Raw genomic sequence first — 14,253 nt, 5'->3', positions numbered from 1 at the left:
ATGAATTAACCTCATTCATATATATGTTATCAGCATACAAAAGGCAAAACTAAAAAGTGAAAAAAGGTCTGCTGAAAGGAAAATGGATACTCCAAAAGCACGGGAACAGATGGAATAAATAGTAAGATCAGGTAGAATTTTCTAAGACCACAGATTTCAATTTCTATTTCTTTATGAACAGCTGCACATTTTCATAACTGTCAGAACATTAACATGACTTCATGCCAATCAAATTCAAACTGCAGCTCTCATCTGCAGCCCTTTTAGAGTAGAAAATCGAGGATTCCAATGGATAGCCATTTTATGGTCATATTTTCTTGTTGCAAAATCAGTAACCAGAAATGCCTTCTGATCTGCCTTCTACAGTTTATTCAACAAATCTGAAATATCAAAAAGCAGCAGTAGGGCAAATTATCATTTACTGAAAGTATAAAGTGGGATCTTATGACAGTAAAAAAACAAAACAAAGAAACAAACTCTTCCTTCAATGGAACTTCAATGGTTCCCACTAACCAAAAGTTGATGAGGATGAATTAAAAAAGGCATTTCATTTATAGCATCATCCAAAACCATGCTGAGAAAAAAACAAAAGATTTATTAGCAAGGCTGCCTCCTACTAGCATAGACAAGGAGAGAAGAGAAGAGGAAAGGAAGACAGTAAACTCAAAATGGCCAAATGTCACTGTAGCTGCATCACTACGTTTAGTGTGGAAGCACACAGGAGATAATTTCCCCAGTCCATGCCTATCCTTCCTTATGGTGTAGTCTGACGCTCAGAAGCAGGACCCAGCTTCAGAGAGCAGGCAGACCGTGGAGCTGTACACAGTCCTCTGCACTACACACAGTCCAGATGTCTGTAAAATGCCTTCTGCAGGTATTAAAGAAAAATTCTGGGTGAGCCTTTTCACAGTAAGCATGGTGTCTCTGTGTCAACAGACATATGACAAGTTTCCTATTACATCTTTTGCTATTGTATAACTTATTAAATGTAATAATAAAAATAATTTATTACATTTCACCTTAGACATCAGCACTGAACACTAGTTTACAACATGAGTTTGAATGACAGCTCTAGACCACATATGATAGGATTCCTTTAGGGAGATCTGAATTTCAAAACTGAATAAAAGAAAGAAATTAAGAGCACTGCTTGAGTAAATAAGGGCACATAAAAAATGAAATCTCATGCAGCCAACTATTTTTTCATGTATTTCTGCTAAAACTTCTAACTACAGTGGATATTAGTAAAGTCAGAAAAGTAGTATAGACCTAGTGAAATACGCTAAAACAATAGTTGAGTGATGTCTAGACTCACACTACTTTGAGAGAAATATAGATATATTTTATATATACATAATATGTTTCTTTAAAACTGTCGCTATCCATCCGAAAGTATCAGCCTATTGCAGCACACAATAGTATGTCCCTATGGTCGCAATACAGCCACACCTTAAAAAAAACTTGTGCTAGAATTAATAACAGCATTCATGGGAAGATGTACAGTATGAAATCAGTTTCTAGAGCATATACAACTACATTTTTAAGAATATGTTCCTTATTTAGGCACGTTCTACCAGACAACAGAAGACTGATTTCATGTTAGAGGAATACAGATGATGTTGTATCATCACGAGGAGAACAAAAAGGGGAAAAGGGAAAAAACCACCCCTATACATATAAACCTCTGGTCAGGGGAATAAAAGTCCTATTTTTACTTGTGCACAGTTTGGTTTTTTGTTGGTTTTTTTTTTCCTTCGTAATTCAAAATAAATTATTCTCAATTATTGTAGCTTTAGAACACTGATTTTGGTAGCATTAATTTTTCTGTAACTTACTGGTCTATTTAGCAGAAACAAGACCAAATTATCTCATAAAAAAGTGAAATAACATTTTAATGTTCCATTTTAATTGTTGGCTCTCACTCTTTCAGAAACACATAGGCATTACCAATGGAAAGCATATCTCAGGTTGGCTGATCTGTCATACGAGAGACTTTTGGAAGTATCATGAGGAACACAGAAACAAATGATATGAATAGAAGCGGGTCAGACTGTGTAAATATAAAGACAAAACCCTAAAAAAAATTATCCTGAAATCCATTAGTCATGAGAACGATGACAAAAATTCAGCCTTATATACCCCACAGAGTACAACGGAGATGTGCAGGAAGCAATCTGGAATACAGTTCCTGACCTAAGTACCTACCTACTAAAAATTAAAAAAAATTATATATAAAATTGGACTTTTTGGCTTTTCTCTGCAGATGAATTTAGAAGAAATAAATCCACAACTGTATAATTTTAAGATTTTACTAGAAAATGAGAATGGTTTACTCTCTGCCCCGTATCAAACAGAAATGATCAAAGAGTGACTTAACTAATTTCACTGGCTGATACAAGGATCCCAGCAGATTCCACACCCCCAGATGGTGCATGCCTACAGGCAATGGAGATGACTGAAGAAGGAGACTGTAGAAACCAGGAAAGGAAGATTTCAGAAAGATTAGATCTTACAGCCATGACGAAGACAACAGTAATGGGATCCATGCACACCATGGCTGCAAATGCCATACAAAATCTCAGGATGAAAGAGAGATTAGTAGTGTTGCCGAAAGGGAAAGAGCCTTGGGAGACCTTCAGAGGAAAATTAAGAGGACCGTATTGGCCATGTTAAGTTAAATTAATGGAAAAAACATCTTCCACTCCTCATACATTTACTTGGAATTTCAATTCTTCGAGGTAATTTCTCAGAGATTAATGGATGAGGGACTATCCTCAGTGCTGTAAGAAGCTCAGGGATATAAACTCTTCTTACTTCAAGGATAGAAAATACAGAAAACTAATTTATCACATTTCTTATTATGAATATTTTGAATACAAAGAAATGATGCAAAATATTATATGTATTACAATTAATGTGTACATTATTTATATCTATACTCTCATTTCTTAAATTGATTTTTAAGTGCATACTCCATTTATATACCATGAATCAAAATTAAAATGTTGAAACAAAACTCTTCCTTTTATGCTTGTTACGCCACAAAATGATATGTAAAATTGCCAAACAGCAGTAGATTGTGGATTCATACTAACACATTTCAACCAAAATATATGAATGATTTATATCTATTTTATTATTTAAATTAGCTGGTTAACGATGCATATATACTAAATTTCTTTATCCATAATTCAGCACTGCACAGTTTAATGCTAGCCAGAAGACAATTGCTTTCTCTCTCCTACCTCCCTGCAAATAGAGAGAGCTCTCTCCTCAAAACTACGTAAAGGAAGGTTTGATAGCTGTTCCCACATCTTAATCACATTGTATTTATATGAGATACCTACAACCAGCAGGTCAGCTCCATCCAACCTTGATCTTATTTTCCTTACAGATAATCAGGTTATGGTCCCTGTTGGTATGTCCAACTGTTAAAAGTGAACTGAGGCATATAATAATGAAACAGAATATTTTCCTTATGCTCACCCTTTTACTATAGATACCATCATAATTTGAATGAAATAGCTGCATTGGTTGAGTCATTGCTGCAAAGACAGTTTGGATCCAAAGTTCAGTCACAGGACGGGTGCCTGCGACAGCTGGCCAGACTGTCCAGAACTGTTGCTACCTGTATGCTCTGTGGCATCAGGACTGAAATGCCTCAAATATTGACATGACCTGCAAGGGTTCTTTTCTTAGGCAAAATAACTTACTTTTAATACTGAAAAAAGATGTGGAAACATATATATAGCCTGGGGAAGACTACTTCTCCTGTGCAGCATTGCATCGTGTGCAAAGCTACCACAACATAACCAGATCCAAAGCGCTGTCGAACCTGATGACCCAAACCTCTCTCTTAAAAATAACACAGTTCCTTCTCAGTGCATTCAATATACTCAAGACAAAACATGAACTTTTTGCCTGTGATTGCCTGCAAGATGCGGAGTAAGGTCAGAGGGACTTGTTCTAGACAGTCCACCATTGGCCTTGCTGGGCTACAACTCATCCTTTACATCACTAAACGGATGAAACAATCTTCTGCAAAAGATCCTGAGCTTTCTTGACACCAACTTCCCTTCCTCAGCAACCTCAAAATCTCTGTACCTTTCTAGCTTTCCTCATTGAGACTATCAGCATCTTATGTCAAATGGACTATATTTTTTCAGAGAGTGGCGCTGCCTATTACAACTGTTACTTACAAGTGTTTTATTATACATTGTGGTTCAAATATGAAAGCCAAAGAACAGCAAGAACATCCAACAGTGTGCTTGCATCAGAGAGTTATTTATTTCTAAATAACAGATTTAGAAAAAATAAAATTTCAAAATAGCCTGAACAGGAGTGAAATTGCTCTTAAAAATAGCAATTTTTCAAATCCAGACTCCTGGAAGACTAGAATATCCTGGGTAGTGGAACTATTTGGTTAACCTATGGGCTATTAGGAGCAGTGGGAAGTAGTGCATTTATAGCTTGAGATAAACCACTTATGAAGAATTGAGGCTGGTGGTGTCTGTTTTCCTCTTCAACAATGGGATACATGGCATATTACTGATTTTTATTTAGTTTCATTTACTAAGCAAATAACAGTGCATTTAACCAGTATTTTTTTTTAAGTAAAATTATTAAATTAGCTCTATTTTTCTTTTAAATCCTAGAAACCAGGAAACCTAAGAAAATAATACTTGCATTAGCACGTGTGCACAGACATGCGAGTGTTAAAAATAGCACATTGACAGTACCTGGATGAACTTAAGAGGAAAAGTTTATAGATTTTGTTTCCACAAACTCTCTCATCACCTTTCGCAGCCTGTTTCTGGCTAAAATGAACTATTAAAGTTTGGTGGTTTTTAATTTCAATATCCTAAAACTAAACTACATTATATTTACTTGCTAAAAACTTTCCTCTTTCAAATCAATGCTGTATCAGCATCATGAAACACATTGCCTACCTATATTGTGATGGAAGAGTTTTACCCCTTATTTTTACTCCTTATCACTGCCTCCATAACACACACAATACTTTAACATAGTAGTTAATCATGTTCTTCTGGGGGAAAAAAATAAATAATCCAAAGTTCACCAATGCCTTAGAATTAAAAAAACCCTGAATCCATTATTTTATAATGACTGGTAAAAATGGCAAAAATAAAAAGCATTTTATATATCAAGTATCTTACCTTTTCGTCCAGGGTATACATGAGGGTAATATTCATAATAAAGATCAGGCTGGTCTAAATTTCCAAATGGTTCAAATTCCATTTCTGCATTTTGGAATAGATTCAGTTTTACCAGCAGTGCTAGTCTCACAAACCACAGCTAAAAATTAATACATGCAAAAAAAAAGAAAAAGACAAGGTCTGTTATTAGCTTCAATCACAAGCCACAACCTAATACAATTTCAACATTCTAAGTTTTTCTGATAAAGTTGAGCAAAGAGTTTCTATGTTACTTACTGATATGAATCAGGATTTATATTTACATGCTCTTTCACAGAATACTTTTCATAAGATCATTAAAATAAAACACGGAGGAGTGATGTTTTAATCGTTTGTAAAGGTATTGAGATTTTGAGGAAGAAATTTAAAAACTAGCCTGCGTCAAAATTAGAATATCTCTCTTTAAATTGAGTTAGCATGTAAGAATTATCAATCTGATTTTTAATTGTTTTTTCCAATTTTATGCAATTGTTAAAATCTGTTCTGATTTTGGTGAAATTCCATTAGCTTTACAGTTACTACAGAACCATGACTTGTCATCTGGTCACAGTCTGTTCAGTAAAACCCTTGTAATGTTTCATGAACCTTTATTAATTTCGGTTCTTATTTTCTTATCATCATGAAACATATGTCTAATATTTGAAATCTTACTATGAAGCTCACACTCTAAATAGTGTTCATGAACTTTAGCACAGTGATTCTTCCAAGACAGCAAAACATATTCCTTTTTACTAGTGTGATTACCTTTAAAAACATACAATCAAGACAGAATTTTACTTTTAAAAAAATTTTGTTTTAAATGAAGACCTACTTTACATAAGCAAACAGAAAAAGTGACTTGCTGCAATGCTTTAATAAGCTCAGTTTTTAGATAACAATTAGGAAAAGAATTTTGATCATGTTAAAAAAAGTGACAAGGGTGTATCTTTAAACATACCTGTAAAGAATCTGTTGTATGGTTAGTAGGTAGTCCACTTTTTTTATAGCCTTGACCATGTGCAGTTAAAAGCCGCCCACACAAATCAACTGCTGCCCTCCAGTTTTTACTGCTCTGGGAAGAAGAAAAGAGTAAGTAGCAAAATCATAAAGTCCCTAAAAAATGCACAACTGCTTATTTTGCCTGAAGCAGCTACATGTACCCATCAGTAATAATGACAAGGCCAGGAGAGCTGGCTGGTGAGAAGCAGAGTGTCATTTGTCAAAGATGCACGTCTAATTAGGCAAAAAGTGAAATCAAGCATGAGAGAGTTAATATTATCAGATCACTAAAACAAAAGAATATACAACACCATATGGGATCCTAAACTTAAAAGCTATTATCATGTTTGCTAATATACCTGAATATACTATAATATTCACAATTTTGTTTTCGCTTCAAAAGGAGAAAAAAAAATTGCCAACCATATTTTAGTAATCACATCCAAGTTACTCTACTGTTATGAAGTATTTAATGCCTATTCTTACCCCACTGACTTCAGTATTTCAGATTATAACCCCTAGTGCAGTTCATTTAATGAAAACAAACTTTCCTAACATTGCCCAGAACACAGAATTCCTATCAGTTAAGAACAAAGGACAAGAAACAATACAATGCAATGCATTAAATGATAGATTCAGAAAAATAACAATTGTTTCACCTATAAAATGTAAACATTTGAATTTCCATTGCATGGCTAACTTAAAAATAGTCTTATATCCATATTTTTATTCATAAAACAAAATCATTCCTAGTTAGACAAGTCAAACTGTCTTGTCACACTGTCATCCTATGAATGCTTCTGCCTTGTATATACTAATACAACCATGTAAATAGCTAACACTACCAAAAACTTAAAACACAGACTAATGCTTCACAGGTTTTAAGATATCATACTTTTCTATCATACAGAAGAGTTTTTCAAGAGACATGTATCCAGCAGCTCATTATGAAACAAATACATCTAGTTCCTGAAAGTTATCTTTTTTCAAACAGTTTCTCGAATACATAAAAAAATAATGATAAATGTAACAGAAAACTAGCATGTTGTCTGGTGAAATGTAAGGAATAGAATATATTTATATCAGTGCTTGCGAAGTTCAGGTACTCACCTTGAATTAGTATTTTACTAAATTACCTCCAATGTTTAGAGTTTAGAAAACATGTCAATACAGCAAAGTTACACAGAAAAACTAGTAGTAACAGCTGAAGAGTTTTCATACTCTCTGGCCCCCATTTTGCAGCCATATAGTTCAAGAGGCCACTACAGAGATCACTGTGCACTGACCACCTCATCCCTCCCCGCTGCACTGTCAAATCCCAGATAAAAATTTGAGTTCCACTGGAAATGCAGAAGTCGGATGACAGCAAGACCACGAAGCAGCATAGCAGCTTCTCAGACATCTATACTCTTATGGAAGAGCAGGAATTGATAATGCATTTATAACATCCTTAACATATATCTGTAGCAGCTTCAAAAAGCAGAAAGACACTAACATGGATTACCTGGAATTTATTCCTCTTCTGCAGAGACAAATTAATTTCTTATTATCCTTAGAACAGAAGCAGACACAGATGCTAAAACTGTTCAACTTTTCTTCCCAAGTAAGAGTTTGGATCCAAAAATAATAATGGAACATGTATGACAAACTTAGGTGCTACAATTTTTAGAATTCTATTTCAGGCACGGACAAAAAATACTTTTTCTTTATAGAACAAGACAGCCAGGAGAAGCAAGTCTGACCACCATCATAAAAACAGTCTTTGCTGCAAAATGAAACAAAATATTCATCACGATTTCAAAATTAGAGCTGCCTGCTGGTCATGGAGCATAATTCTCTGTGGAAGCTTAATAGAAGGCTTCTGGCAGTGTAACTTAATTTGAAATTAGTAGGACACATCATTGTCTCTGGCAAATTGTACCAGACTTATAGTTGCCAGAGTTGCCATCCCACCAGAAATCTTTATCCAGTTATTTCAAAACACCCCTCAAAACCTTGCACATCAGTCACTTTCACACTTTCCATGGCCTACAGTGACATAGTCCTTACAACCCAGGTCCCTTATTCCAGAAAGAAATAGGGATGAATTTTGTTTGTAAGTCCTAAGTAGAGGCTCAAAGCAAATATAGATACTACAGCTTCAGATACAGCAGCAAAAATACTGAAGGATGTTCTCAAAGAATAAAATAATTATTCCATGATGATCGGGACATGGTCCTCCAGCAACTATTGTGTGAAAACATTATTTTCTCCTAGAGAAAACACCGTCAACCAAATATTATTGCCAAATAATTCACTAACATAGTATCAGCCTGGCAGAAGAGAATTTCTCTCCACACATGACATCAGCAAATCTTTTTTTCACAAAAAATATGGAGCAGTTGTTCTTTTCATGAAAGCCACCAGCCTGTATAATTTCTGTGCTTTTTTACATACTACTAGTCCAGATGTTTAACTTGTGAAGGGATTTTTGGGTCCATATAAGATAACCAAAAATTAAAAAAAGAAAAACGAAACAAAACATTTCAGTACTGACTGCTGTACACACTCCAAAGCTAGGACAAGCAGATTAGCCACCCAACAGACAATGTGATTGCACTATTCCTTGCAGAACTTCTCTCTTCTTCACAAAATCAGAAGAGGTCCTGGGGGAGGTTTAGATACAGATGGGGAAACTGCATAGTAGAACAGGTTTCAAATAAAAAGGATTTTTTTTTTTTCTTTAAGAATGACAGAACCAGCCCAATAATTTTTTATCTTTTCATTACACTTCTTAAGTTGTCTGAGATTTGAATACAATGACTCTAAGTTTAAACAGAAAAAGTAGACAGTAGTGCCGGGACTTTGCCAAGGTATTACCCTGCAGAGGAACTAAAAGTTTAATGTAGTTTGAGGTGACTCACTTGTGTGTTACAGAGCTGCTCCCCTCCCCCTCCCCCCCTTTTTTTCTCTCTTCAATGGGAGGCTACCTTGCACACAAATCTGACATGACTTTTTTGGGACAAATACAGTATGTTTATTATCTTATTGCTTCTTTCGATCGCACCTCCAACCTAACCAAATACTGTATCTCAAGCTTTAAGAGATAAAAATGACAGTGTAAGGTAATCAGCTCTCACCTCCTCATTTTACTGACTTACACTCCACCATTTTCAAAATAAGAACCTGACTAAAGCTATCGTGATCCCCTTTTATTAAAAGCAATAAAAGGCAACAGCCTAAAAACCATCTGAAATGGAGTCAAAAATATGAGTTATAAATTCTTATAAATCCACATCTAAAGACCCCGTAATGCTTCTAGTCCATTTGGTCAAAGTTAAAAGTAACTGAGATATTCAGTACATCCCAATGCCTTCAATAAGCCTATTTTCTACAAAGAGGGATGAAGGAATAGGATGTAGGGTAGAAAAGTGACTAAAACTAGAATGTTATTAGTTCAAATACAAGAATAGCACTGAAGATGTTATATTTTTTAGATTCAGAAATGAAGACAACTTCCCATTGAGTAAAGTGACCCAATACAAGCCACAAATGTAGTCTGTCTGGAAAAATATTTTTTACATTTCTTCCTTTTCTAATAAAGTGTCATAAGAACTTTAATTATCAGAGTTTTCACTGTATCTGAAAGACTGTGTTTTCATTCTATTATGAAGATATTCACTGATCTGGACTGAAAAAATACTACTGAATTGCTGAGTACCACAGTCTGACATGCATAACTGCTCCTTGGAAGTCTCCTTGTGTGCAGGTCGATTTTGCTTGATATTTTAATTACGGTCGAACAAATATCTTAGACATGATTGCAGAAGTGTTCATATTTGTCCTTTGTATACAATACTGTACATTGTTTTCCTGAATGAAAGCAGTGAAGCTCATGTAATGAAACAAATATGGATAACATCCAGGTAGAATTCTTCTGTCAAGCAGAGTCATGCAGACTGGACATCTAGAGAAAACGTGTTCAATGAAAAGGGAACTCACCTGATACACGAAGAGAATTTATAACATTATTCAGTCCCAACAAAATCAATTTTGACTCGGAGGTAAGCCACTGAAATTTTATCCAATAAATTGATGTTTTTTAGTGTAGAAATGCAACCTCCCCCACAAGCCCCCAGTTACTGTTTGTGCTACTTGTGTCTCCCATCTTCTCTCAAATCAGTTACAAAAACGTTGGCAATTGCTCACCAATTTAGAAATAAAGGACCCTCCCCCCCCCATTTTAAGGATAATTTCTAACTTATTAAAGTGAATATGTATGCCATACCACTGTATCCAAGTTTGTTATATTTGAAAATATATGTAAGAGCACAACATTAATCACGTGCCAAAGTAACAGTATATGATTTTTTTTTCTGAAGTAGACTCAAAGGGAGTCATTAACTCTACATGTAACACCATTAAAGTGATTAAAATGTCCTCCTCCAGTAGCTATGACATTTTTTCCCCCCGTAAATTACATTGGTAGAGTACTTTCACATCAGTTAAGAAAATGTAGTTAGTAACCCTTTCCTGGTCTAGTAGCTTGAAGAAATGATTGCATGCTTAGAGCAAACTTTGCGCATTTATAGTGGCAAGATATAGTAGCTGTTTTTCAGGTATGACAACTATCAAAGACATAATTTTTCTACGGCTGCGAACACCTTACTACTCAAAATATCAGAAAGGTCTTTAGTAAGAAATACTGTGCTATTTGTTCAAATGAGGGTAAACAATTAACCTAAAATATGGAATAACAGGAACCAACATAATTGCAGCTTGCACCTTCTATGTATAATTTTTATTTGCTGCTGTAAAACAAAGCAACACTGTGAAGACAAGCTCTTGCTTACATTTATGTGCTCTAGGGGCAAATGCATGTTCCTATACCAGATTAATAAAACTTTTCAGAAACTGAAAACTCAGATTTTCTGTTTTCAGTTTAAAAATATAAACATTTAGGCTCTACAGATGTGTAACTCTATTTATAAGTTGTCACCTGAATGATAAGCACATAGATTTATAGAACTACTTTGCTGGACTGCTCCAGCACTCCTATATCTCTTAAAAGCCTCATAGTTGTAAAACGAGTTCAACTGCACAACCTCTCCACCATCACCATACCAGTAAAGCATTTCCAATTCACTGTTACCCATTCCATAGCAGAAATTTAAAATGTGAAAGTACAGTTGTTCAATAAACCAACTATCCACCTTTGGGCTACTGACACAAGTCTCACTCAAATCAACTAGAGACCAAATTCATGCTAAACAAACAATTTTGTTAGCTGAGTTTAACAATCTGAGTTCAGTTCCTGGTGAACACCTATTTGTCTTAGAAACGATGCTGCTGTTGGTGGTCTCATCAGAAAAGGTGCACCTTTGGAAGTTCAGCTTACCACCTTCTTGATAACATTTGTTTTCTGACAACTAATTGTAGTGAGGAAACTTTTGCAGACTGTTTGCACTACGATTCCCCAAAAAGGACTTCAGTCTCCAACATTCTTTGCTGTGAGTACTAACTTCAACTTACCCACAGAACTGTCTTTTAACTTGTACAAGTAAATGTTTTTTAGTGGAACTTTTATAAGGTGAGAAGTTACTACTCAAGGATGTACACTGGAATCAATCCCGTTTAAGTTATTCTTTTGTGACCCCAGTGAACAGAGCCGGTATCTGCATTTGCAGATGTAATCTAGGAACTATTGTCAATACATGTAAGGACCACATCACTAAACAGGGATCCATGATTTACAGTATCAGAATAACAGAAAAGGTAAAATACAATTATTAACATAGAAAGTTATGTAACTCACAATACAATGTGTTGAGTTCTAGACAGTGATAATAAAAAGATGTTAGCTTCAATTAGAAGAGATTCTGAGAAGAGCTCCTAGGATGATTATGAAGACATCCATGATGAGATGACTAGAAGAGTTATTTTTGCCTTTAAAAAGAAAATCTGAGAAGTGGAAATGTCACTGCTGTCTACAAAGCAGCAGGGGAGAGGAAGCAAATATTGAGAAGAGAAAATGACTTAAAAAGTAACATGAGATCAAAACACTTAAAATTGTTGTAAGCAACTCTATCTTTGATTAGAAAAAAATTTTTGAGAGAGGATTGATTATAATTCCTTTGATTAACCACCAAAGGAATGAAGTCCTGGAACATCCTTTGAAAGCAGTAGCAATGTATCTGTATTTGTTAAAACAGCCAAATAGGCTAACAGAAGCAATTGTATGGTAGAATAGAGGATCTCCAGAGTTGCAGCTGAAGACCTATGGTATGAAGATTTGGGATACAGATGAGCCATTTAGCTTGCTTTTCCCATTCACACAGCATTAAAACAGTAACCACATACAAATGAAGCATCTTCCTCTGGAGCAGATAGGCTTGGAATACTGCCTTGATTTTTTTTTTCTTTTCTTTCCTTCCCATAAGCTGGAGCTCACCCAAGATCATCTGAGAACTTTAACCTAACAAACTTCTTCTTAACAGGACTTAACATTCACTTTTTGTTTCAGCTGCCACTGGTGCCTTCCTACAGCATGTGATAGTTCTTGAGACTTTTAGATGGGATCCCAGATTCACACATATAAATTTAGATCTGATCAGTAACTGTACTGATTTGATCTCTTTTGACTTAAGAGTTCAGACATGGGCTTACATGTAAACACCTAAATAACAGGTATCAGTCTGAAGCTGAAGTCTATCCTAATTCTATGCATTTCTCTTCTGTATTATGGACCCCTTTGAACTAGACTTTTAGGTGGCTGTCCATTGCTGCAAGGGATTGAACTGCGTGACTGAAACAATCTCATTAATTCTCATGTTCATGTGTAGTTCACATGGATACCAAACAAACACCTAAGGAAAAAATCTTAACTTTATGGAAACTGCATAGCAATATTCCCACCTTTTATCAGTTTTTATCCAGATGTTAATGTAAATATTCCCTGTAAGTGGCTCTTTGTGTGAAAAGATATAGTCCCTGAACATGTTTGGTCAGGAGTTCACTCATAAAGAAAGTAAAATTGGAGGTTGGTAACGGAGCACTTATTCTATGTCATTCTGGCCTACTGTGTTTGTAAAAAGCACACATCTTTTTAACTAATATAATCTAGCATGGTATTTTAATGTTTCTAAATCTGAAATACCTTTTACCTTTAGGACTGTTGTCACTCAGAAATAAATTTTCCATATTAAGAATTTCAGAAAAAAATCAGCAATGTTTGCAAGGAAAAAAAAAATTAATTCTTATCATAAAAAAACCCAGAGTTCTGCAAACAAAACTGAGAAATAGTTACATTGCATACTCACGAACAACCAACAGCTAATGACTGGAAGCCTTGAAAACTGAAGAACATCCTGATTTTGGCTGAATGGCTGCAATTTTATCAAAAAAAACCCTTCTAATAAGACAAGTTTTTAAAAAAAATCTGCTACAGGTAGCAAAAAATCTGACAGCTGCAGATTGCCTTCTTATTTTCTCTGCTTTGATTCTAGAAGCCTTAACGCTGGTCTTCAGAAGCTTAAGAACACACTCAAAGCTAAAACAGTATCAGTGGCAGCACTGTATTTAAGGTACAAGATGGTCAGCAGCACAGAATAACATTTTTCATGGACACAGCTACCAGGCCAAATAGAAAAATATTTCCCATATGTTAAAACTCCTCTTCTGGAAGAGGGAAAGGAAGTGTGGAAAAAGGCTTTTCCTACTTAGACACTGACAGGGACAAGATTTCTTATTAAGATTTTTTTCTTCCCCTCCAAACTCTCAAGTTAAGCAAAACACTGAGATGAACAGAAAAATATCTATTTCCAGGATGGAGATCACAATCTGTTTTTTCAAGTTTAGTTTCAAAAATTACCCCTGAATTCCTTTAACAACACTTGAGGAGACAAACTAGAGTTTTCCTAACATGACAAAAAGTCTCGTCTGGAGCTTTACATGTAATGAAACACAATTAAATTAAGACGTTAAATACTAAATACAGACTGTCCTAACCCTCATAATTCCTCACTGCTTTTCCTTAGCAATTTTTCATCCATTTCTTCAAAAATAAAATAAGCCTAAAATA

General features: G+C 35.0%; 1 protein-coding gene across 4 annotated transcripts in view; it reads right to left on the bottom strand.

The window, feature by feature from the left end:
* TRAPPC12 (trafficking protein particle complex subunit 12) overlaps nt 1-14,253 on the bottom strand; it is a 56,797-nt gene that overhangs the window by 35,234 nt on the left and 7,310 nt on the right. For all 4 annotated transcript variants that reach the window (XR_015708121.1, XR_015708120.1, XM_087774189.1 and 1 more), the window contains exons 4-5: nt 6,154-6,267; nt 5,178-5,316 (exon numbers count right to left, since the gene is read on the bottom strand). Coding sequence is in view for 2 of the 4 variants with exons in the window: in XM_087774189.1 (XP_087630315.1) it covers nt 5,178-5,316; nt 6,154-6,267 (253 nt within the window). In the remaining 2 variants the exon portion in view is untranslated. The remainder of the gene's footprint in view (nt 1-5,177; nt 5,317-6,153; nt 6,268-14,253) is intronic.

The sequence above is a fragment of the Nipponia nippon genome, unplaced genomic scaffold (genome assembly GCF_047370975.1).
Source record: "Nipponia nippon isolate SJK-2023a ecotype South Korea unplaced genomic scaffold, ASM4737097v1 scaffold_4, whole genome shotgun sequence".
NCBI lineage: Eukaryota > Metazoa > Chordata > Aves > Pelecaniformes > Threskiornithidae > Nipponia > Nipponia nippon.
Note: the sequence above shows the minus strand (reverse complement) of the source record. Positions and strands in the feature narration are given on the sequence as shown.